Source organism: Ascaphus truei, chromosome 19 (genome assembly GCF_040206685.1).
Source record: "Ascaphus truei isolate aAscTru1 chromosome 19, aAscTru1.hap1, whole genome shotgun sequence".
In the NCBI taxonomy this organism is placed as follows: domain Eukaryota; kingdom Metazoa; phylum Chordata; class Amphibia; order Anura; family Ascaphidae; genus Ascaphus; species Ascaphus truei.
This window is the reverse complement of record NC_134501.1, coordinates 5,655,866-5,680,978: the sequence shown is the minus strand read 5'-3', so window position 1 is coordinate 5,680,978 and position 25,113 is coordinate 5,655,866. Positions and strand designations below refer to the sequence as shown.

The window sequence follows — 25,113 nt, the reverse complement described above, 5'->3', positions numbered from 1 at the left end:
AACGGGACTGGTCCTAGGTCTTCTCCGAAAAGAGATCATGTGCTTCAAGAATCAGTAAAAGGGTCAATGTGTCTTGTTTTTGCTTCAGAAAGCCCTAACCTTTATATTAGTTTGAGCGCCCTCTTTCTAATCTGATCTGCCATCAGGGGAGGCTTCCGTACATAGTGTCATAGTTACATCTCTTTCACATTTATTGGTAGTGGGAATGGGAGATGACATGAGGCATATTAGAGAAACCAAGTCAATATTACTATTTTTTTTATTTATTTGTTACTGATGTCTCCAGTTAGTCTCGTGAGTTTTATTAAGATTTTATAGATTTTATAGATTGTTTTTTTTATTTTCTCAACGATGACACCATCTGTTTATATGACGGATGAAAAAATAAAGGGAGAGTAACTCACAGGAGGGACATAAGAATGGTGTTTTTTAAAGCATTTATAAATCAAACATGACAGACCAGGGTATTGTTAACATCTAGCTGGGTGATAAAAGTGTGGTAGGTGTTCTGTTTTTGGCGGGGGGGGGGGGGTAAAAGTCAGTTTCATAAAAAAAAAAAAAGAAATTACCTATTCTTGTAAACGGACCATTAATCTTTGCACCTGCCCAAGCATGTTATGAAACGCTCTACTTTACAAGCCTCTTATCAAATGAAACATGTCTTTACAGTTGCCTATGGTATTTGTTTCAGTTCTCAAGATGACCCCCCTCCCAAACAGGTCAGGTTTTAATTATAGCCCCGCTTCAGCACAGGTGGCTCTGTCAAAGAGCTTGCTTCAGCACAGGACTGAGCCACCTATGCTGAAGCTGGGATATCCTTAAAACCTGACTTGTTTGGGGGTGGGAGGGGAGATCTTGAGGGCTGAAGTTGGTCACCCCTGAGCCGGTGTATCGACTCGGTCTCTAGTATGTCTACGGCACACGACCAGTCTGCTGTGCTCCGGGATGTTTGCTTCTGGTTTCTGCCTGAATCATTGTATCCGAGATCCCGATGGGAAGAACAAGGAGTCAATTATATTGCATCAAAATGTTTTTTTTTTTTTTAAGCCTTATTCCATTACCACCGTTTGTATTTCACTGCGAGTGAATAATATATTGGGGACCATATTTCCTATTCAGAATACATCGCAGCGTTAAAATATAATGTTTACATTTCGCGATTATTACATTGTAACTATTAATAGTTTTCAATCAATGAGGCTTTTCTGATGCTAAAAGGGTCTATAAATTATATACTGTGTGCAGAGAGATAGGCAGGTATAGCAAACTTTATTGCCCTGGTTGACGCAAAAAATAACACATGAAATAACGCATGCGTTATCTCATTACCGTGGTTTTCAATGGCTCTACCGTTAAATAACGTGCCAGTGTTATGCAAGGCGTCGTGTTTACGGCAGCGGTAACATCAGCTACATCTGTGGAGATCAAATAAGTGTTTTTTTTTGTTTTTTTTAACTTGTAGTTTTTATTATTTTTGAAAATACAGCATTAATACATCTTATAACCAGTACTGCGTCATGCGATATCAATATCTCATGTGCATCTTGGCTGTACACAAACATTGCTCATTACTTAACAAGATAACATAAACATAGACATAAATAATAAATAAAACATAATACATAACTAAGGAAAAAGGGGAGGGGGTGAGGAGGGGGGATGGGAGGCCACGACACCGTTCAATGCCCAAGGATCCGATGTCCATGTGCTATTTTTGGTGGTGAACAATAGTAATTTATCTGTTTTGCCGCTAGTCATCATCTGGTATCCCTTTAACGACGAGTGAACTACCGCATCACAGGAGAACGCATTTACCGATTATTAAAGCAATATTGTGGATCTCTCAACCCCTGGGATGTCTGTCTGGGCCAGCCAAGGCGTCCAGACTTTTAGGAAATTTTCGCCAGTGTCATTAACTAAACTCGTTAATTTTTCCATCTGGCATACGTACCAAATTCTGTTCCGAATCTTGTGGATAGCAGGAATTTCACTTTGTTTCCATAATGCTGCGATCTCACACCTCACAGCTGTAGCAAAATGAGCTATTAGTTTGAGATCTATTTTTGCGATACCCTGTCGGGCTCTGTCTACTGTACATTTACCAATGCAAACAAGATTTATTTTCTTTATTTTGGTCTCCCTCTGATTGTTTGGGCACGGTCCGTGAGACAATGTCTGGAAAGGAAGGTCAGATAGTGGGCGTCTGACCGTTTAAACCTCATGATTACTACTCCACTGATCTTGACCTAGACTATTGTTTTTATAATTGGGAATACTGTCTGCTGAACATCTCTGGTGTCATCAATTTAAAGGCTAATTACCGACGACAACCTCCGGGCTCCATTTGACGACGGTTTGAAAGCAAAACCAATACTTCCTGGATTATTTGCGTGTGAGTGAACGAGACGCACAGCGCTGCCGGAGACGTAGAACATTACTGCGCGTCAGCTTACTGACAATATTATGTTTCAGTTGATCTGTTGTTCTGCTCTGTGTAATGGGATCATTTGAGAGAGGCCCCACATTCTGAGGTTAGCTGCTGGGAGTAAAACCTAAGTCTTCTCTTTTACCCCTCACCCTGTTGAAGGAGATGAATGCAGATGTTATGTGATTCCACGATATATGCACGAAGGAAAGGAACAGTTGCCTTTGATCCATGGTAGCTGCTGACTATTTCTATGCAGCATCTTTATTGCAGAGGATGTGAATTCTCACACATTTGGAAGGATGGCTTATTCATTTAAGCATCACTGCCCTCACTTAAAGCAGCAGTCCAAGCTGCCTTTTTAAAATTTGTTTTTATTATTTTATTTTCCCCCCATTTAATATGTGCATCAATACAATTCACACAATTATCTAAGTTGCCGATCGATCCGTTCGCCTGTGATCGATCGGCAAAGATTCGGCTCGGGGGTTCACTAAATGACTGCCGGTGTAGCAGAAGAGGACCAATGATGCAAAGTTCTCTAGGGGAAGATCATGTGACCAGGCAGTCACTAGATACAATTGGTGCACTGCTAGAGAGAGGGCAGGGCTCGAAAAGGGGTGTGCCTGAGCCTGTTTCAGCAGAGGAAGGGGATGTGACTTTGTAAATGGTTGCTAGAGAAACAAAAAATGCTTGTTACATTATAATACATTCAAAATGTCAGAGTTGTTAAAAAAAATATGCTACAAGTATTTTCTCGTAGTACAGAACTGATTTATTAAAAACAAAAACCACATGTAGGATATTGCTTGGTCTGCAGCTTTAATAAGGCTTTTACATAAAAAATATTTTAGTTTTATGCAGTATCTCCAAATCAGATTATATTGTTACTTGTACCCTTGTAGCATGTTAAACAATAAGTAATACAGTATACTTTACAGCTAACTGGATTGTTTCCATGGTTTTCCCTTACTGGGAAATGTGCATCAATGAAATCTCCAAATAACAGATCTTAGGGGTAGAGCTATTTGGTAGAAGATGTGGGTCACTGATTTGTAATTATGGGGTTAGACCCTGTATGGTGACTTTATGGACGTGTCATTTTGAGCTTATTGTGCAACAATAGTGCTAGAAATCTTTGGAAATGATTGCAGAGCACATGTTTGCTATTTATCAATGCTACAATGTAGTCATCAAATGCCTCACTTAGAGGGTTATTACCAGTAGGTCAAAGCAAGTAAATAAATACCGCTGAAAAGCTCCGATTTATCAAAGGATAAATCCCGTTGCATTCTGTACAATTCCCTCTCTTAGGCCGAGCTTATAGTGCGCTCTGCAGTGCGCGACCACGTGACCTCATTGGCACGGCGCGTGCGCGAATCCTGCACTCTATGCAGGCAGGGATGCGACAGGGGGCGTGGCGGAGGTGTGGCCCGTGACGTCATGCGAGCGGTCTGACATTATTGGCTGAACCGCTACACGTGACGCTGACGTCACGCGGTGGCCGCATGGAGAGACAAATTCATTTGTCTGTCCTGAATCCTGCGGTCGCGTTCAATGTGTGCAGCATGATGCCCAACAAGGCATGTGTTTTGGCGCCGTCGCTGCAACTGTAAGCGCGGCCTCTGATTGCGATTTTTACGCTGATTTTGGCCCCAGATTTCCAGCCCGGAAACTTGAGTACTGTATCACACATTGTCAACATTTGCTTTCCATTCAGAAGATCCTTAAAAAGCAACAATACTACAATCCCCCGTTCCCTTTTCTGTTTGTATATGTAAAGCATGTGACAATGTATAATTCCACATTCTTACCTAGCTGGCAATCGTTTGGCGTTCCTGTTTTTAAATCTGTAAAAATCCTAATTGTGTGACTCGCATAATGGCTGCTTCACTCATTCTAACTCAGCAGCTACAATGTATCCTTATATTACTAAGGTAACATCTATTGTTACAGCTCACAGCTCAAACTGCTGGAAACATTGCAACAAATTATCACAAACAGGAAACTGTTGCAAAGATCTTGCACTGCTGGGGAGGTGGGCTAAAGCTGCAGTTCAGTCAATATCCTGCATGTGTGTTTTTTTTTAATAAATCAGTTCTGTAGTAAGAAAAAATACATTTAACATTTTCTGTTTTAAAAAAAACAACTTTGAAAAACCAATTTTCTTGTATTCTATTTTAACAGCCATTTGCTAAGGCACTGCCCCTTCATGTCCTGTCACAAGCCCTGGCACACCCCTTTGCCAGCCCTGCCTTCCCTCTAGCACATGTCAGTGCAGGAGTGCTCATGAATATTCATGAGCTTCCACTGACAGACAAGCAGATTATAAACAAATCCCAGCTTTTAATATGTCACCAAATTTCGACCTATCAATACATGGAGAACGAATTGACCGGCAGCTATACAGTTCTTTAGGTAATTAGAGATTGCTCACATGAAACTATTGAAGTAAAAAAAATAATTAAAAAAAAAAAAAAAGACTGAACTGCAGCTTTAAAGCCTGCTCTAGAAATCAAAAGATGCTCATTATATTACAACTCATTAATAATGGCATTAAGAGTTGAATAATAATAATTAAAAAAAATACAGTAAGTATTATCTAATACTACACAACTGATTTATTTATAATTAAAAAAAAAATATTCGAATTCCTAAACTTTGCTGCTTTAGATCTCTAATTGGGTTCCCTGTACGTGATTCCCGACAGGTGGTTTGTGAGATGTCTGTCCAAGGGGCTTGTGTATACCCATCTATCCCTATATCCCAGGGAGTTCCTGAGCCTGTGGAGGGGCTACACGGTTAGTAAGACCCCAAACTGCACCTTGGTGTAGGTGCTACAGTTGTCAAGTTGCCTTGTCTGCCACTGCAAAGTATTCTGGGTCTTGCCTTGGAATGCTCCTGTGGGGATTGACCGTTGTACCAACCACGTGTCCCGCACACACTGACGTGTGGTTTGGGACCTTACTAAGTGCGCAGTCCCTCCGTGAACTCGGGACACTATACTGCCCCGGGATCCGTCACACGGTTCTGTTGGCAATATGTGGGTGAGTAGGTAATGAGATTTATTAGTTAGGGGTTCGCAGAACAAATATTTTCTAGCAGGAGGTTCACAATGTAAAAAACCAAGTTGGGAACCACTCCCCCTATACCAGTGGTGCTCATGACCGCCACACAGGTCAGGTTTTAAAATCTCTCTGCTTCAGCACAGGTGGATCAATCAGTGATTGAGCCACCTGTGCTGAAGCAGGGATATCCTTTACCTGTTGGGCGGTCTTGAGGACTGACGTTGAACATCCCTGCCCTATACCATACTAAACAATAAATCTACAATTCATCAATATCATCAACGTCCTAGTGTTCTTGACTCCTCTCTATAAAGTCACACCCCGACTGCACTGCATCCCTGTATACCCTGTATACCCTGTACTTGCCAAACTTGTGGACTCTGCATTATGCAAAACCGACCGTTTTGTGCTGTAAATGTTATTTAGTGCGCTGGTGACATTTCCAACTGCAGCCTTCCGTTTACATTCTTGCCAGAATCTACAGCGCCATCTGCATTTTGATATGGACCGTTGTGAATAATGTATCATATAGATCGCAAGATATTACAAACGATGAATATTTTAAGCTTCTAAAATGGTTCATTAAATGCGATATACTTAAAAATGTCAGTAATAAATTGTGCGTCGCCTCTTCTGTCGAGGAGTATAAGAGGCAGAGCATTTGCATAAAATGCTGCACAATTTTTATTATTATGCAAATGAAAAAGCATTTCCCACATATGTACATTAATAAATTAAACTGTTCTCCCGGGACGTCCAAATACATATTCATAAAGTCGCAAATTAATTACGAATCGCCAGGCTGAAACGGAGAAGGGTTAAAAGTAATGCAGGATGCCATGTGGGGCTACAGGCCGTCACGTCACTTCGGCTCGCAAACATCTGACTACTTCCAAACGCCGCTCGTGAATTCCGTCCTTTTATCTCCGACATTCTGTTTGTTTGCGTATCCGAGGACAATCAAAGTTAACATATTCTCATTGGGACGCGGCAATATTTGGCGATCCAGGTGTCTAGATTTTCGATGGTTTGAAATGCATTTAAAAAAAAAAGAAGATAAACTTTTTATTCTGTTAAAAGGGATATTCCTTTCCGTCTGCAGCTGCAATGCATTGTGATGCGTGGTAGGCTGCTTCTGTAAAGCAGAGATTAACCCTTTTAGTTTTAGGGGCATGCAGACCAAAGGGATTAATGGCGATGTAGTGAAAAATGGATTATAATGCTTTTAATCCCTTTAAATCCTGATGGACACATTAGTTTTTGTGTGGCAGGATTAGCACATGATCTGTAATGACAATCCAGGGCTTTCCTAGTCCTCTGTCACGTGTGGCTGTAATGCTAATGATCTAGTTACAGGGCGCCGTTCGTTTCCTATCAGATAATTAGAAGCATCATTAGTCGGAAGATGCCAAAACCTTCCAGGTTTCCCCGGACAGCCCTCGTTTGCACAGATTTGTGGACAATATAACGGGATCGTTAAAATCACTCAAACGGTTTTCTTGCATAGATATTTTTAAAGCGGTCTTTTGGTCGAGCATATTGCGGTCGTCTGTAAACCTGTCCTGGCTTCCCATAAATTTGGTGTCTTTAACTTGGATGTTAAGCACATTTGAAGCAACAATTCCCTTACAAAGATTTTTTTTTTTGTAATTTTTATTCTTGAAATCTTTGGAGGGATGCGTCGCACATCCAGTCTAATATGTGAATAACGCCCAGCGCATAGAATAACTTCCACTGTTGGAATGCAGCTTATTGTACTACTCTTAATTCTGTTTCCATAAATAGGCTTGGAAGTGTGTTGCAGGTTAGCGCTGCTTAATAATTCTTACAATGCAAGACACACATTTGTAAGCATTTCCGTGTTGCTAATTATTCTGTTTTTGTTGTAAATAATGCACATTAAAAAAATAAAATAATAAATTTAAGCCGTAGCTTTCGCAATTCACTGTGCAATCGGTAACGGCCGTACAGGACAATTCAATTTGCGTTTATTTCCTGTCCTCTGCATCTGCAATTTTTCCGTGTTTGCCAGGAATCAGATGGGGGCTTTTCAGTTATTCCCACTCGGCACCTGAGTGCAGGTAGGTTTCCTCCATGCCTAAAGGCCCTGCTATGCATTAGATATTCAGAAAGTGTGTGATAAATAAATAATTGTACTAATAAATAAACTAGCAGATTGTGTTCTCATCCCAGAATTTAGGTTTATAGCGCGTTCTGACACTTCAGTGAAGTGCTAATTGTTGGCAGCATTGGTATTGGGAGGTGTTTTTCAGGTGAAATCTCTTATACTGTATGAACGTTGGAGGCAACAAGTTAATGTGTGTAACGGTCAGAAGTTGTTGATTATCCCCAATTCAACTGTTCCACCATATACATAGTGGTCAACATTTTGTAAGCTTCTTTCAGGGAGATTTGGGCTGAACATGTGGGAGATTTGTTGAAACTGGACAAAGGTTCCCCACATAAACTTAGAGACTTGGTCAGAATGACGGTTTATAGGAATTGTGACATAATAAAAGCACAGCCATGTAACAATTTATATATATATATATAATTTTTTTTTTTTTTTTTTTTTAATAATGTAATATGTTTTGTATTCATTATTTTCATCTTGGACACCTGGGTGTAGAAGGCCACATTGTCTGGTCTGAGAACCTGGAATGACGAGACCGCTGTTACAAGTGTAAATCCAGGTCTGACGCAGTTGATTATTTTCACTCTCTTGTGACTCATGCACGGTGCTATAGCAGAACTGTTGATTATGGGCTGTGAGATAATTCTCGGCTATTTTAATTAGGAGGCTCTGAAAATATACCCTTTTCTTCACGATGTTAAAACCTGTTTCTTGTCATTGACACATCTGAGGATGTGAGGAGAGTGTAGGAGGAGAGACTTGGTAAGGACTTTCACTCTGCCAAGATTAATACACTTACAACTCAAATATAGAATGCCCATGGACGTCTTCTCGGATCAACCCCAAACATGCCTCATTCGCCCCTTTGTCAAGCCATACAGTGGTTAAGCCACATACAGGAATTCTGGGTAGTGACATGAAAATGAGCACCCAGTTGGCGTGTCATTGTTGGCTTCCTATCCCCTTTATTACATGGATTCCCTGTAGCTTTTACCTGCTGCATTATAAACTGCTTGTATGTGTAACTAAGTAGGACACTGTCCCAAACTATAAAACAATAAAGGGGATCCTTACCATATATCCTAGACTCCTCTACATTTTGAATATACATACTCATACACAGTGTTCGACAAATCCATTCACCTACAGGCCCGTGGCGACTGGATTTGACCCCATGGCGACCTCATGGCTGCCCAAGCATGGTAGGATTGGGGGCGGGACTAGGTGGTGAGTAGATTTTTTTTTGGTTCGGCGAGTAGATTTTTGGGTGATTTGTCAACCACTGCACATACACATACAAGCACTATTCTCAGTGAGCTCCCGCCTTTGCGGCAAATCCTGGGACCTGCCTTCCAGAAACCTCTGTCCTATAGATATCTTGTGATGACCTCATTATCACTAGGCAGAAATAGGTGGGGCTATGATTCTGTCTAGTCCGTTTCCTGCTTTAACTACTATACTGCTGCTACTTTTCTGAGAAGACTTTTTAGCCTTTAAAAAACCCAATGCTTAACCCTTTGAGTACCTGAGTGGCATGGCGGCTCCGGCACAGTGATGTCACGTAACCGCGGTGGCCATTATCCCGGAAACGGAAGGAAAAGGAGGACCGCAAACGCAGAACATGAATAAAGCTTAAAAAAAAAAACTCCCTGTGCATGACAGTCACTATGTCCTGAGGCACATGACGTGAAGTCTTTGGGCACCCAACGGTTACATTTTAAACAATGACAGGAGAAAGTAGAGGATTTTAACCCCTAGCGATGCTAGCCAGGAAATGTCCATGTAATACATATGCAGGTTAAAGCATTTGAATCTTCATAATCCTTCCAAACAAAACAGCCTTATTGAACTCAGAACTCCAATATTCACAAATACTGTGATATACCACTATTAAAGTCCTTGGAATGCCACTATCTGTAGACTCCCAATAGCCTATAGTAGGTATATCTTGTATGGGTGTCAAGTGGCTATAGGAACTAAATGGTATTGAGGTCACATAAAATGAGCAGCATATAATAATGAACTTACTCACTGATGACCATGTGGAGATCGTGAAGCTGTCGGCGTGCTCCTACCAAAGGGTTCCAGTATGCAGAGATCGTGAGCGGCGGCGTGCTCCTACCAAAGGGTTCCAGTATGCAGAGATCGTGAGCGGCGGCGTGCTCCTACCAAAGGGTTCCAGTATGCAGAGATCGTGAGCGGCGGTGCAGCTGCCTTGGAACAATTTATGACCAGTACTGCAAAGGTCTAGGCACGAAAATTTATTACAGGCACATTTAAAAACAGTAAGAGAACATTCTTACGCGTTTCGTGTGGTCACACACGCTTTATCACAGAGTACGGTATACAAAACCGATCGATCACATAAATACCCATAATTCCTCCCTTCACTCATGACGTATCGGCGTTTTCATCCAATAGGAATCATCACGCCCCTTCTCACACGGAGAACTAATGTAATTAAACTAATAGCCAGCTGAGAGACACCATGCAGAGTGACATGATGTAAGGAGGCAAAAAGAACACTCCCTCTCTGGTGACGTATCGGCCACTCAACCAATGGGAGCCATCATACCTCTTTTCTCGCAAAAGGTTGTCAAAGCTGGCTATCGGCTAAAAAATGTAAAACAAAAATTGTGAGGCGCTTCCAATAAAGGTGTGATAAATAAATATATAAATATATAGTGATCAATATAAATGGTGCTCAAAAATAAAAATAGCAAAATTCGCTGCTCAACCCTCTTAGGTGAAGATCCAGTTCCTCCTCTCTTGACTGTTTGGAAGAAGCTTGTGGGGAGTGCAGATTTTCACCATATAAAGGGAAGAAAATATATATAATAGTATAATATATCCAAACACCTGTGACAATCTGTATGGGGATCGAGATTAGGAACTCACATTCTCCCAGTTAAAATACAGCATTGGAAGACAATCTGAAGACTCTGTGGTTTGCAAGGGGGTCTTGCTTAAGATACTCTCCCTGGTGTCAGTGGAACAAACCCTCGGTGGAAACAGAGACAACTCTAGTGCAACATTGTATGTTCACTAATGGTATATTCAATAAAACAGTGGTAATTTGCACTTACATTAGCACCATGTGCATAGACACGTAAAAATCAAAGCGCAGCAGCAGTATACACCATCTACCCCACTCCCGGGATCGCGTCGCGTCACTTCCGGCCCGTCGCGTCACTTCCGGTTTCGCGATCGATCTTGAAATGGGTCCACACGGGTTCTGGGGCATGGGGGGCACACTCTGGGTTGCTGCTGGTTCACTCTACGCGTTTCGCTGGCGTGGCAAGACCCCCCTGCAAACCACGGAGTCTTCAGATTGTCTTCCAATGCTGTATTTTAACTGGGAGAATGTGAGTTCCTAATCTCGATCCCCATACAGATTGCCACAGGTGTTTGGATATATTACACTATTATATATTTTCTTCCCTTTATATGGTGAAAATCTGCGCTCCCCACAAGCTTCTTCCAAACTATCGGCTAAAAAAAGACTGAAAAAAGTATGACACGAGGAAGGAAAGAACTGGGCACCTTAAAAAAGACATATAACCTACTGTTTTTAAATGTGCCTTTTAGTAAATTTTCGTGCCTAGACCTTTGCAGTACCGGTCATAAATTTTTCCAAGGCAGCTGCACCGCCGCTCACGATCTTTGCATACATTTTAAACAAGCCTACTTAAAAAAATAAAAAGTGCCTGAGTACTTTCTCTTCTTCTTTTGAAATTGCAATACTTGTTAAGAGTAAATGACATCCCCAGTCTCACCGGCTAAGAACTGATACAACAGAACGGTGAAATGGGAAGGCGATGATGGTGGGGAATCTTGTCAATGGAGATAGTCGCCCTACCGAATGCTACAGAACCGACACCCACTTTGTACATCTCTGGACAAGGATCACCACGGACAGCGCAGCCAGCACCACGGACAGCGCAGCGAGCACCACGGAGCCGGGAGCGAGGAAGCAGCAGCTGATATGGGAAATGATTGTGATCTGCTGTGTAACAGGCTCTGGAGTGCGGATAAAGGGAATGCAGGCGATGTGCACCGGGGGGGTCGGGTAATGGTAAATGCAGATAAGAATTGAAATTGAAGCACATAAGATGAGTTTGAAAATGCTATTTTTTTTTTTAGTTAAAGGCTAAGATATCACCGCTGTTTCAAGAGGCGAGAGAAATGTCGGGAGGGAAATGTCTGCAGAAACAGCCCTCGCAGTAAAAGAAGATTTATTGAGACGCTGAGCACTATTGAAATAAATGTACTCCTAAAGGGACAGTCCTGACTCGGAACAAAGTGAACTAACGGCAACGTAATGTTCATTTAACTAAAGCCGCCGTTGCCCCTTTCTTATATTATTTTTACAGACGACCCTTCCACTTCTCCCCTTTTTTGGTACCTGGGTGGGAAGAAAGGGGTCCCCCCGCGGCAGAAACACTGTATTTTCAACACTGGGGACCCTTTAGTTGCCAAGATACTTCTGCTTCCCGTTGACTCGTGTTAGATGGGGGATTTAACCCGCCATTTTGTTTCCCCTAGATGGGGACGGTACTGGCGCTACCTTCAGTGGTACGTTTCTCTGCAACCCCAGAGCAGAATATAACACGGATTAGCACATGGGTCTGTTGGAGGGGGTGTCCCACTACGTCCATGGGGCCCGACACCCCAGGGTTCTGGTCGTCATGCTTGTTTTGCAGGGGAGATAAGCGCGGTCTGCAACGCAGGGAAAAGGAAGTGGAGGACTCTTCTGTTTCCCGGATTAGGTGATGGGGCAATGATGTGATCTCTCGCCTGATTGGGATTTGCTGGATGGGCTGTGCCCTATCCAGCAACCAAAGGGTTAAGCGTAGAGGATTTACACCATTTACAAAGGAAGCCAGTATAAATATTCTAAAAATATCACTTGTGAGCACATTCATGCCCCAGACAGGTCTGCAACCCTGCCCTTCCCCATTAACTCTTAGCATACAGTGCTTCCACTGCAGCAAGGGATTCTGGGAAATGACATGCGATTTTATTGGGTTGCCAAGTGGTATCTCCAAAAATACTGGACACATTGATAAAAGGTGCGACGTGCTTGAGACACGCACACAACTCTCACTTCTCCATACAATTTCCTCCTCTCCTTGGCCCCACCTCATGACACCTGACACCACCTCATTGGCTGGATTACTCAGCCCCCTAACAGCCCAGCTCGGGGAAATACCGCTGCCCCCCAAGCTGGTTAGGTAACTAAGTCCAGAGAGGAATACCGGGCACTTACATGTCTAGTATTACCGCAATTTTTTTACTGGACAGTGTCCAAATACAGGACAGTCCTGTTCAATACTGGAGACCTGGCAACCCAACATGAAAATGAGCACACGCCGTCACCTAGAATATACATATTCTAGTTTTTTATAAACTTTTAATGCTTTAAAGTCTTTACAATCTTTACCTGATCTCCTTTGAGAAAAGACTGTTTGTTTGTAAACTGACAATTAATGGCTGGTCCCAGACATTTCTTCCTTTTTGTTATATTGTTTGACAAATAGTGGCACAATTGCGTTTTAAGAGATAAAGTAGAACTATAATTCTTATCAGGCAAGGTAAGAATTACACAGATCCAAGGGATAATAGAGAGATTTTTTGTGACATTTGCTTTTTAAACCTTGTAACCTGCCATCTAGCACTGTCCCATAAATAACTTAGAAAAGACCAACAAATATCGCTCGGGTCCCGAAAAATCCTCTGTTTTGAGAAATTGGTGCAGCTCCTTGTAACGCCAAAGAGATGGGGCGGCCAACTCCAGTCCTCAATGGCCACCAACAGGGCAGGTTTTCAGGATATCCCTGCCTCAGCACAGGTGGCCCAGTCTTTGACTGAGCCATTGATTGAGCCACCTGTGCTGAAGCAGGGATATCCCTAATACCCGACCTGTTGGTGGCCTTTGAGGACTGGAGTTGGCCACCCCTGCCAAAGACCATTTGACGTAATGGGTTAGATTTGCTTTAACGGGCTACATACTAGTGATTGGGGTGTCTTGTTAACCGTATACATCCCCCTCCTTAAATACGTTTTATAGTCTTGTGCGATAATCATGAAATTCAGACTGTTCCCCACCAAAACGCCGGGGGCATCAGTTTTCCTGAAGTATAATTGTACTTTGAGCTTTGGACATTGTACAAATGCAAGATACTGTATTTTGTGTTATCAAGAAAGTGAAAACTCTTTTTGAAGCCCAGGTATATTCTGATTTATTTCTATATTCCCAACAGCCGAGTGTTCAAGACGGACATGGAGTTGGAAGTTCTGCGATACACGAACCGGATCTCCAGTGAAGCTCACAAGGAGGTAACGGGTTTCTAGCATTGCAATAATATGATTGCTCTCCTCCTTAATCAGCGCTGGCCAACTCCACTCCTCAAGGGTCACCAGTCACTGTGTGGTTACCAGGTGTCCAGTACTGAACTGCACGTCCTGTATTTGGTCACTCTGTCCAGTAAAAAATGAGAGGTAATACTGGACATGTATGTGTATACTGATATTATCTCTCTGGGTGTGTGTGTGTATACTGATATTACCTCTCTGGACATAGTGACCTGACCGACTTGGGGGGCCGCGGGATTTTTCCCGAGCAGGGCGGCTGCTGGGGGGGCTGGGCAGCTTCCTCCATCCTGATTGGCTGCTGCTGGGTAATGCAGCCAATCAGGAGGAGGTGTCATGGGCCTGGGGAGGGAAAACTGTGTGTGTGTGTGTGTGTGTGTGTGTTTGTGTTTGTCGAGCACGCCACACCTTTCACCATTGTGTCCAGTATTTTTGGAGAAGGCATCTTGTCAGGTTTTTACAATTTCTCCACTTCAGCACCGATGGCTCAATCAGTGGTTCAGTCCGCCTGTGCTGAAGCAGGGATATCCTGAAAACCTAACCTGTTGGTGGCCCTTGACAACTGGAGTTGGCCACCTCTATTCTCAATGAACATGTGTATGCTTCAGGCTTTATCCACGCGCGATATTGCAGCAGATCATAGATAATTGTATTGACTTTGTGTAAAATGTGTTTATTGATTCAAACCTATTTTTGCACTCGTGCAATCTATCTATAGAGAGAAAAGCGCTGGAAATCCCCCAGTATATCAAACCTCTGTGAATAGTGACTGTTTAAGTCATCTATCTTTTTATCTTGTTCTTCTTTGTAATGCAAATGATTCAATTCTTTATACATCTTTCTGTAGTTAATTTTTTCGCATGGCTTTAATATGACTAATTGAAATGCAAAGCGATACAAATATTGAACATAAAGGAACGCAGATATCTCTTAAGACGGATCAAAATCCTTCATCCGACAGATGGAGGAACAGTCTCAAAGACGGAACCTAATGTGTCAGCGTCTGTTAGGAGGCTGCAGTTATACTTGCTACTGGTTTATATGTTGCACGTTGGAAGGGCGAACATAGTACAGCTCCCTTAACCAGATGTTTAATATTGCAATCTGCTCACAGGTCATGAAGGCTGCAAGAGTGGGAATGCAAGAATATGAGCTGGAAAGGTAACCCTGGAATTCATTTATTCGTATAAACATATCCATTATAAGCAGCTGTGAAGTAGTGTTCTCGGGGAACAGCGTGCACCTCTGATGTCCGGATCAGGAGCTGGGAAGCGATCTTGTTAGCTGCTTTCCCTGCAGTGACAGGGTGAGTTGCTGCTTCTGGCCTGTTGGCTTCCTCATGCTTTTGCTATATTCTCAGTTGAACACCATGTCGTAGGGCAGAGCGCTGAACTGATCTTCTCTCCGGGTCAGAAATGACCCGTTGGTACTGTATGACATCCTCCTCTCTCTCGCTGCCCAAGCTGACGAGAGGAATGAGGTGTGGATGGGTCAGCTTGCCAAGAGAACGGGAGAGGAGAGGACATAAATTGGGGAAGGTATGAAGGGAACTAAAGGGGGAAAAAGATTAGTTAATTCAACATGTATGATCATAATCCATTTCTCTTAAAAGCACTGGGCAGGCTCTCAGTAATATTAAAGCAAAGAGACTCTCTAACTGAGTGGTTTTATTTTATTTACCTACACTTCACTTAGCCAATTTTTCTTCTCTGCCCCATTACATTTTAATAGCAATGACCAACATATTCAGCTGGTTAACTCAGAAGCAGACATCTGAACCAATTATCTGCAAAAAGTCATTCAGAGCATGCTCAATTGGGCACGTAGACATATCTATGGGTCGTATTTGAGCATGAGGTTGCAGTGACTTGTTTTTATAAGGGGTTTAAAGTGATCCTTGAATTAAAATGGCTGTTGATGGTGAAACGTAAGTGTAGGATCGTGTTGGACAGCACATTAACACAGCAAAATGTTGACTGAGATAATTTTAGTTGACAGGAGGGAGTTTAAAAATGAACAAGGTGTACTGTAGCTGTGCAGACAACTTGATTTGCAGACACACTCTGACACAATCATGTGTATGGTTCTTACAATACTAGCATTTTTTTATTTGGTGGTCAGTGCGACGATAGGGGAAATATGGCTGCTGTTAATAAAGGTTAAGTCTGCCATTACCCCTACCTGTCAGTAATACATTGGTATTGTATTGTGTGTGTGTGTGTGTGTGTGTGTGTGTGTGTGTGTGTGTCAACTTCTCATATTCCGTTAGCTGCTCGACCTCTCCAGCAGATAGTTATTTTGCTTCCTCATAGACCTCTCTTAATATGCTGTGAAGCTACCTTCCTCTTACTGTAGTAGGTCAAAGCTCCATTAAATGAAATGGGGCTTACATGTTCCCTAGCGAGGGGAAGATAACTTCACCCCATATTGAATACCAGCCTGTAGAGACTGCGTCTCGGCTCCTGCATGTGCACACGCTTCCAGCAGGACACCGTGCCACGAAAAGTACTGACCACAAAACGTCATGTTGCATTTGGTGATTTAATCTGCCCCAGGCTGCTCCGTGTTTAATGAGTGAAACGGATCAGACCTGTTTCCTGTGATCACACAGGCTTGGTTCGGGGTGGCGGTTTTTGGCTGATGAGCCCGCAGTATCTCAGCACGGTGTCTTGCGTCTTGTGTATCAAAACCAGTCGGAATCTTTGATAAGAGTTTTAAAGCCGCAATCCCCCCACACGGACTTCCCTTTTCTGTTGTACATGGCTGGAACAAGGGTCACGGCTTCTCCTGAGTTGAATGACACTACATTTTGCCCCAGGTACCCCCCACCCCGGTTCCCAATATACTTACCTGTGACGTTAGCGCTACTTCTTACTGGTTTTTAAAAAAATTTATTAAAGGGGATTTAAATGTCCGGCCAATAGAAATCCAATACCGACGATTGTGGTTTCCTATTGGCCCGCAGCTTGGCAGCCTGCAGGTAGATTTAGCCCTGTAACTTCACAGGTATCTCGAGAATTCGGCGTGCAATCGCGCTACAAATTGGCGGGGGGGCCGGGGAGGTGTAAGGAAGATTTGCGTTATTTAAAGGTTTAAATTGATGTAGCGGTGCCAGACACTCTGAGAATTGTAATACGTTATAGAGGGACTAACCGGCTACAGATAGGGGAATGGCGAACATCTGCTTGCATGAGATGCTTATAAAGTTGGCATTATTACATGTTGAAACCTGCTCTTTTGACGCTTGATTTGTTAAGATGCACAGTAATTGTTCGCTTCAGCGAATCATTTTAGAAATCCAAATTACTTGCCAACTGAATTAAACATTGCCTATTGGCACTGCCCCATTATCACGCACAGTCCCTGTATCATGGTGAAATTTGAAGAGCGCAAATGATCCCGTCTCCCAGAAGCACTTGCAGTATACAGTGTGTATGGCAGAGGCAGACAAGTCCAGTCCTCAAGGGCCACCAACCGTTCATGTTTTAAGGATATCCCTGCTTCAGCACAGTTGATTCAATCAATGGCTGTTAATGACTGAGCCACTGATTGAACCACCTGTGCTGAAGCAGGGATATCCCTAATATGTGCCTGTTGGGGGACCTCGAGGACCGGAGTTGGATACCCGATGTGTATGGAAACATCACTTATCTGCTCTGCAGAATGAGCAACGTTAACTTGCATTATACAGCTAATTAGTGGTGCGATGCTGATTTTGGCTCTGATTTAATAATCATTACACATGAATGGCTGCTATTTTCACTCCATATGCAGATGTGTGTTTGTATGCGGAATATGTGAATCGTTTGAACTGCTAATGCACGTTTTCACAAATCGGATGCTTCAAACCGGAGAGACGTAGAATATTAAGAGATGCACAGTTGAAAATGAGGTGTACATGTCTCGTCCTCATTCCCCTGTGCAGAAGTATAGACTTCAGGATTAGTTATCGTTTTTTCGCGTGGGAGAGTCCTAATTCTCTTTATTCTTTATTCCGATACAGACGCCATGTATTAAGGTCATTCATTTAATGACTCTTCCCCCCCCCCCCTTTAATACGTGCGTCAATACAATCCACACAATGATAAATAATTAGCTAAGTTGCCGATCGATCCGTTCTCCTGTGATCGATCGGCGAAGATTCGGCTCGGGGGTTCACTAAATGGCTGTCCTGCAGCAGAAGCGGACCAAAGATGCAAAGTTCGGTGTGGAAGATCATGTGACCAGTCACTACTGTAGATACAATTGGTGCACTGCTAAAGAGAGGGCAGGGCTCAAAAAGGGGTGTGCCAGAGCCTGTTTCAGAAGAGGAAGGGGTGTGACTTTGAAAATAGTTGCTATAGAAACATAAGATTCTTGTTACATTATAATATATAAAAAAAAATGTCCGCGCGTGCAGAAGCGGCTAGTGCCACTAGCTTACGTGTGTGTTGGTATATACACACACAAACAAAAGGAACAGTGTTTAGAGGAATTCCCAGTGAGTACAAATATAGAAGTGCAAATAGCAAAATTCTTAGGAATCTACCATTTAGCATAAAAATTTGAGAAGTGCAAAAGATGCAAGGTGTGTGAACATATAACACATGCATTGTATATCTTATACTATATTAGTGAAAGCACTGTATGTTTGCCTGCCTGGATGTCCGGTGTCCCTAGCGGCAATCTCATTGGTCCCTTGGCCCGCCCGCCCCCGCACACCTCTCATTGGCCTCACACACTCACACCACCCCCTTGGCCCGCCCCCCACACCTCGCATTGGCCTGAGGCGGAGTGACGGGCCAAAGGTCCACAAAAAAAACAAAAAAAAAAAAAACACACACAGTGTCACACACACACAGTGTCACACACACACACACACACACACACACACACACACACCTCTCTGTCCTCTCCCCCCCCCCCCATCACACTCACCTCCCTCCCACTCCATTCCCTCCCGCTCCACTCCCTCCCCGGCGGCGCCCGGAAGCCGCTCCACTCCCTCCCGCTCCACTCACCTCCCTCTCACTCCATTCCCTCCCGCTCCACTCACCTCCCACTCCATTCCCTCCCAGTCCCTCCCCGGCGGGGGGACACGCGCCCACCTAAGAGGCGCCCGGAAGCCGCTCCACTCACCTCCCACTCCATTCCCTCCCTGGCGGGGGTTGGCACACGCGGCACCTAAGAGGCGCCCGGAAGCCGCTCCACTCCCTCCCGCACTCACCTCCCTCCCGCTCTACTCCCTCACTCACGCTCTACTCCCTCCCGCACTCACCTCCCTCCCCGGCGGGGGGACACGCGGCACCTAAGATGGCGGCGCCCCGAAGGAGAGGTGACGTGTGTGTGTGTGTGTGTGTGTGTGTGTGTGTCACTGTGTGTGTGTGTGTGTCACTGTGTGTGTGTGTGTGTGTGTCACTGTGTGTGTGTGTGTGTGTCACTGTGTGTGTGTGTGTCACTGTGTGTGTGTGTGTGTCACTGTGTGTGTGTGTGTCTCACTGTGTGTGTGTCTCACTGTGTGTGTGTGTGACACTGTGTGTGTGTGTGACACTGTGTGTGTCTCTCACTGTGTGTGTGTGTGTGTGTGTGACACTGTGTGTGTGTCTCACTGTGTGTGTGACACTGTGTGTGTCTCTCACTGTGTGTGTCACTGTGTGTGTGTGTCTGTGTCACATGGGGGGGGCAGGAGGGGAGAGAGAGGGGGGGAGCGGAGAAACATACAGGGGGAGTGGAGAGGAGAGAGCCGGAAATTTTAACCAACCCACCCCCCTCCTGTCCACTCTCCCCCCCCCTCCTCCTCCCGTCCGCACTCTCCCCCCCCTCCCGTCCGCTCTCCCCCCCCCCCTCCTCCCGTCCGCTCTCCCCCCCCCCCTCCTCCCGTCCGCTCTCCCCCCCCCCCTCCTCCCGTCCGCTCTCCCCCCCCCCCTCCTCCCGTCCGCTCTCCCCCCCCCTCCTCCCGTCTGCTCTCCCCCCCCCTCCTCCCGTTCGCTCTCCCCCCCCTCCTCCCGTCCGCTCTCCCCCCCCCTCCTCCCGTCCGCTCTCCCCCCCCCTCCTCCCGTCCGCTCTCCCCCCCCCTCCTCCCGTCCGCTCTCCCCCCCCCTCCTCCCATCCGCTCTCCCCCCCCCTCTCCCCCCCCCTCCTCCCGTCCGCTCTCAACCCCCCCTCCTCCCGTCCGCTCTCCCCCCCCTCCTCCCGTCCGCTCTCCCCCCCCCCTCCTCCCGTCCGCTCTCCCCCCCCCCCTCCTCCCGTCCGCTCTCCCCCCCCTCCTCCCGTCTGCTCTCCCCCCCCCCTCCTCCCGTCCGCTCTCCCCCCCTCTCCCGTCCGCCCTCCCCCCCCTCTCCCGTCCGCTCTCTCCCCCCCTCCTCCTCCCGTCCGCTCTCCCCCCCTCCTCCTCCCGTCCGCTCTCCCCCCGCTCCTCCTCCCGTCCGCTCTCCCCCCCCCCCCCTCCTCCTCCGTCCGCTCTCCCCCCCCTCCTCCTCCCGTCCGCTCTCCCCCCCCCTCCTCCTCCCGTCCGCTCTCCCCCCCCTCCTCCTCCCGTCCGCTCTCCCCCCCCCCCTCCTCCTCCCGTCCGCTCTCTCCCCCCCCCTCCTCCTCCCGTCCGCTCTCTCCCCCCCTCCTCCTCCCGTCCGCTCTCTCCCCCCCCTCCTCCTCCCGTCCGCTCTCTCCCCCCCCTCCTCCTCCCGTCCGCTCTCCACCCCCCCTCCTCCTCCCGTCCGCTCTCCCCCCCCCTCCTCCTCCCGTCCGCTCTCCCCCCCTTCCTCCTCCCGTCCGCTCTCCCCCCCCTCCTCCTCCCGTCCGCTCTCCCCCCCTCCTCCTCCTCCCGTCCGCTCTCCCCCCCTCCTCCTCCTCCCGTCCGCTCTCCCCCCCTCCTCCTCCTCCCGTCCGCTCTCCCCCCCCTCCTCCTCCTCCCGTCCGCTCTCCGTCCGCCCTCCCGTCCGCTCTCCGTCCGCTCTCCGCTCTCCATCCGCCCTCCCGTCCGCTCTCCATCCGCCCTCCCGTCCGCTCTCCCGTCCGTTCTCCCGTCCGCTCTCCGTCCGCCCTCCGTCCGCTCTCCGTCCGCCCTCCGTCCGCTCTCCGTCCGCCCTCCCGTCCGCTCTCCATCCGCCCTCCCGTCCGCTCTCCATCCGCCCTCCCGTCCGCTCTCCCGTCCGTTCTCCCGTCCGCTCTCCGTCCGCCCTCCCGTCCGCTCTCCGTCCGCCCTCCCGTCCGCTCTCCCGCCCGCTCTCCGTCCGCCCTTCCGTCCGCCCTCCCGTCCGCCCTCCCGTCCGCTCTCCCGTCCGCTCTCCCGTCCGCTCTCCGTCCGCTCTCCGTCCGCTCTCCCGTCCGCTCTCCGTCCGCCGTCCGCCCTCCGTCCGCCCTCCCGTCCGCCCTCCCGTCCGCCCTCCCGCTCCTTCCGTCCGCTCTCCCCCCCCTCCTCCTCCCGTCCGCTCTCCCCCCCCTCCTCCTCCCGTCCGCTCTCTCCCCCCCCTCCTCCTCCCGTCCGCCCTCCGTCCGCTCTCCGTCCGCCCTCCGTCCGCCCTCCGTCCGCCCTCCGTCCGCCCTCCCGTCCGCCCTCCCGTCCGCCCTCCCGCTCCTTCCGTCCGCTCTCCCCCCCCTCCTCCTCCCGTCCGCTCTCTCCCCCTCCTCCTCCCGTCCGCTCTCTCCCCCCCCTCCTCCTCCCGTCCGCTCTCTCCCCCCCCTCCTCCTCCCGTCCGCTCTCTCCCCCCCCTCCTCCTCCCGTCCGCTCTCCACCCCCCCTCCTCCTCCCGTCCGCTCTCCCCTCCCCCCTCCTCCCGTCCGCTCTCCCCCCCCCTCCTCCTCCCGTCCGCTCTCCCCCCCCCTCCTCCTCCCGTCCGCTCTCCCCCCCTCCTCCTCCCGTCCGCTCTCCCCCCCCTCCTCCTCCTCCCGTCCGCTCTCCGTCCGCCCTCCCGTCCGCTCTCCGTCCGCTCTCCGCCCGCCCTCCCGTCCGCTCTCCGTCCGCCCTCCCGTCCGCCCTCCCGTCCGCCCTCCCGTCCGCCGTCCGCCCTCCCGTCCGCCCTCCCGCTCCTTCCGTCCGCTCTCCCCCTAGCGGGAAATTTAACTCATGGGCAACGCCGGGTCTCTCAGCTACACACACACACACACACACACACACACACACACACACACACACACACACACACACACACACACGTATATACACACACGTATATACACGTACACACACACACGTACACACACGTATACACACACACACGTAGGCGCACGCATACACACACACGTAGACACACGTATACACACACACATGTAGACACACGTACAAACACACACGTGTACACACACAGGCACACGTAGACACACACACGTAGACACACACACACGTACACACACACACGTATACACACACACACACACACACACACACACACACATAGACACACACACGTAGACACATACACACACGTAGACACACACGCACGTAGACACACACACACACACGTACACTCACACACATGTACACACACACATGGAGACATACACACACACACATGTAGACATACACACACACGTATACACACACACGTATACATACACATAATGTATGCACACACACATGTATACACACACACACGTGTATACACACACATGTATACACACACACACGTGTATACACACACACACACACACTATCCCCAGCACCACCACATCAGCACACCGCTATCCCATGCCCCCCCCAGCACACTGGCATTCTCGGCTCCCCGCCATTCTCAGCCCCCATCAACACCTTTGCACCTCCCCCATCGGCACAACCACATCCGCACCCCCACATCAGCACCAAACCCTCCCAAATCAGCACCAAACCCTCCCAAATCAGCACACCGATACAATCACCATCAGTACAGCCACAGCAGCACTACCACCGCACATGGGCCGCGTGGACCACTCCCCACCCAAATGCCACCCCCACACCACAAACATCCCGGGCAACGCCGGGGCTCTCAGCTAGTAGATTAATATAATATAGTAACTGTAATGATTCTAAAAAAAAAAACAGCAGTTCGAAGTCATACTTCTTTGCGTTTGTCACTGAAATCGTATTTTGATTTTGATTGAATGAAAGACTTTTGAGAGTAACGGCATTGATATACTTGACAATCCAAAATATATGTATCTTACTTTAGTTATCATAAGTCAATTGTGTCCTGTATTCCAAATGATAGTATGGAAATTTCTGCTGAAAAATAAATAAATAAATGATACTCTCAAAAGTCTTTCATTCAATCAAAATCATAAGAATCAAAATACAATTTCAGTGACAAAACGCACAGAAGTTTCATGTAGAGCGCGCGTTTGCGGTACCCACATGCTTTTTTTCTCATAGTACAGAACTGATTTATTTGAAGAAAAAAAAACCCCACATATGTAGGATATTGCTTGGTCTGCAGCTTTAACGTGAGAGAATGCGGTGTCTGCAGCGCTATGCAAGAACAAACATTTATTATTATTATTATTATTATTATTATAATACCATCCCTACACGTTACCTCACATCCTTGTGCCTTAGGCTACGCTTATAGTGTCGGCGACAGCGACACAACGTCGGGCTACGGTCACTGGAAAAATTAAATTGAGATGACTTCCAGCGATCGCGATAAAATGTATTTATTTTTTCATTCATGAACAGGGCACACACACAACAGCATGTGAAATTAAGGTATAGGAAGGGTGCATACCATCCAAAAAGGTACTGGACAGGCGCTCAGATACTCAAAAAGTGAAATCTTTTGACTCAACATTTTGGTCCCCATTGGCGAGCAGAGAGCTCTTGAGAGAAGTCCCGAAATAGTAGTAGATGCATTTCAGTTTTTTGAGTATAGGAGGACCTGTCCTCATTTCCTTTATACACATACATTTTTTTTTAACCTAACCAAGCAAAAGCTTTCAAGAGTTTCTGCACTATAATTCCAAACACCAAAATGTGGCATTTCCCCTTTATTTAATGAAGACCGTGTGTGAATCAGAGATGCTTTTCTCGTGCAGTAGGTTAAGGATTATTATTATTTTTTTAAATATCGTGTCTGGTTGATTACAGCTGAGGTTCAGAGACTACTGTGTGACTGTATATATGTGTGTGTGTGTATATATATATCTATATTTATTTTTTTCTGTATGTGCGCAGGAGCAGAATGAAGAATTGTAAAAGTATAACATACATTTCTCCAGGGCAAAATCTGCTTTTCTAATGGTTTACTATTTTGAACAGGAAGCTGGAAATGTATTTCAGCATCGCAACTGATGAAAGAAATATTTACTTCTGCCAAAAAAATATCTTCTTTGAATAATAAAATGTCCCTCTAGGACCTTCCAACATCTGTTGAATAATCATAGTGCAGAAGTGGTGCGTTAGCTCTGGCTCCTGCAAACGATGTGCCTGTGCTGTGAGATTATATCCAGGTTTACAGAAAATGATATTCAAGGCTCTGCTATAGTGAAGTGCAAAACACTGTGACCTGTGTATTGGTCCCTGTGGGAGCAATTATTCTAGTTGGTGAGTTTTTTTTTTTTTTTCCTCCCCCACACTGAATATTACCAAATGTCAAGGAAAAGCTTAACCCCTGTTACTCGAAAATCACTATTTCTAGTATGCCGGTACGCCTAGGTAATGTGATACCTTTTTAGTCTGTAATAAAGATTGAATAAAGTCCTTATAGTAAAGGATCGTGTTAGTCACAGTACACTAATATTATACATGTCCTGTAAATATGGGCTAGTATGTCAAGATAGCCATATATGATCTATAAGTTCTGAATACATAGTGATACATAACAGTGTAGCTAATAAATCTTACAGGCATACTGCATTCTGCTGTGATACCATTAACAGCCAGTGCAGTGTTACACCTGTGCTATTTGCGCATACATATCCAAACACATGTGCAGTGTACCTGTTCTGTTTGCGCATACATATCCAAACACATGTGCAGTGTTACACCTGTTCTATTTGCGCATACATATCCAAACACATGTGCAGTGTTACACCTGTTCTGTTTGCGCATACATATCCAAACACATGTGCAGTGTTACACCTGTTCTGTTTGCGCATACATATCCAAACACATGTGCAGTGTTACACCTGTTCTGTTTGCGCATACATATCCAAACACATGTGCAGTGTTA

General features: G+C 46.4%; 1 protein-coding gene across 2 annotated transcripts in view; it reads left to right on the top strand.

Moving 5' to 3' along the window:
- Nucleotides 1-25,113, top strand: part of PEPD (peptidase D) — a 130,182-nt gene that overhangs the window by 35,662 nt on the left and 69,407 nt on the right. For both annotated transcript variants that reach the window (XM_075576372.1, XM_075576371.1), the window contains exons 8-9: nucleotides 13,891-13,966; nucleotides 15,114-15,160. In XM_075576372.1, the coding sequence (XP_075432487.1) occupies nucleotides 13,891-13,966; nucleotides 15,114-15,160 (123 nt within the window). The remainder of the gene's footprint in view (nucleotides 1-13,890; nucleotides 13,967-15,113; nucleotides 15,161-25,113) is intronic.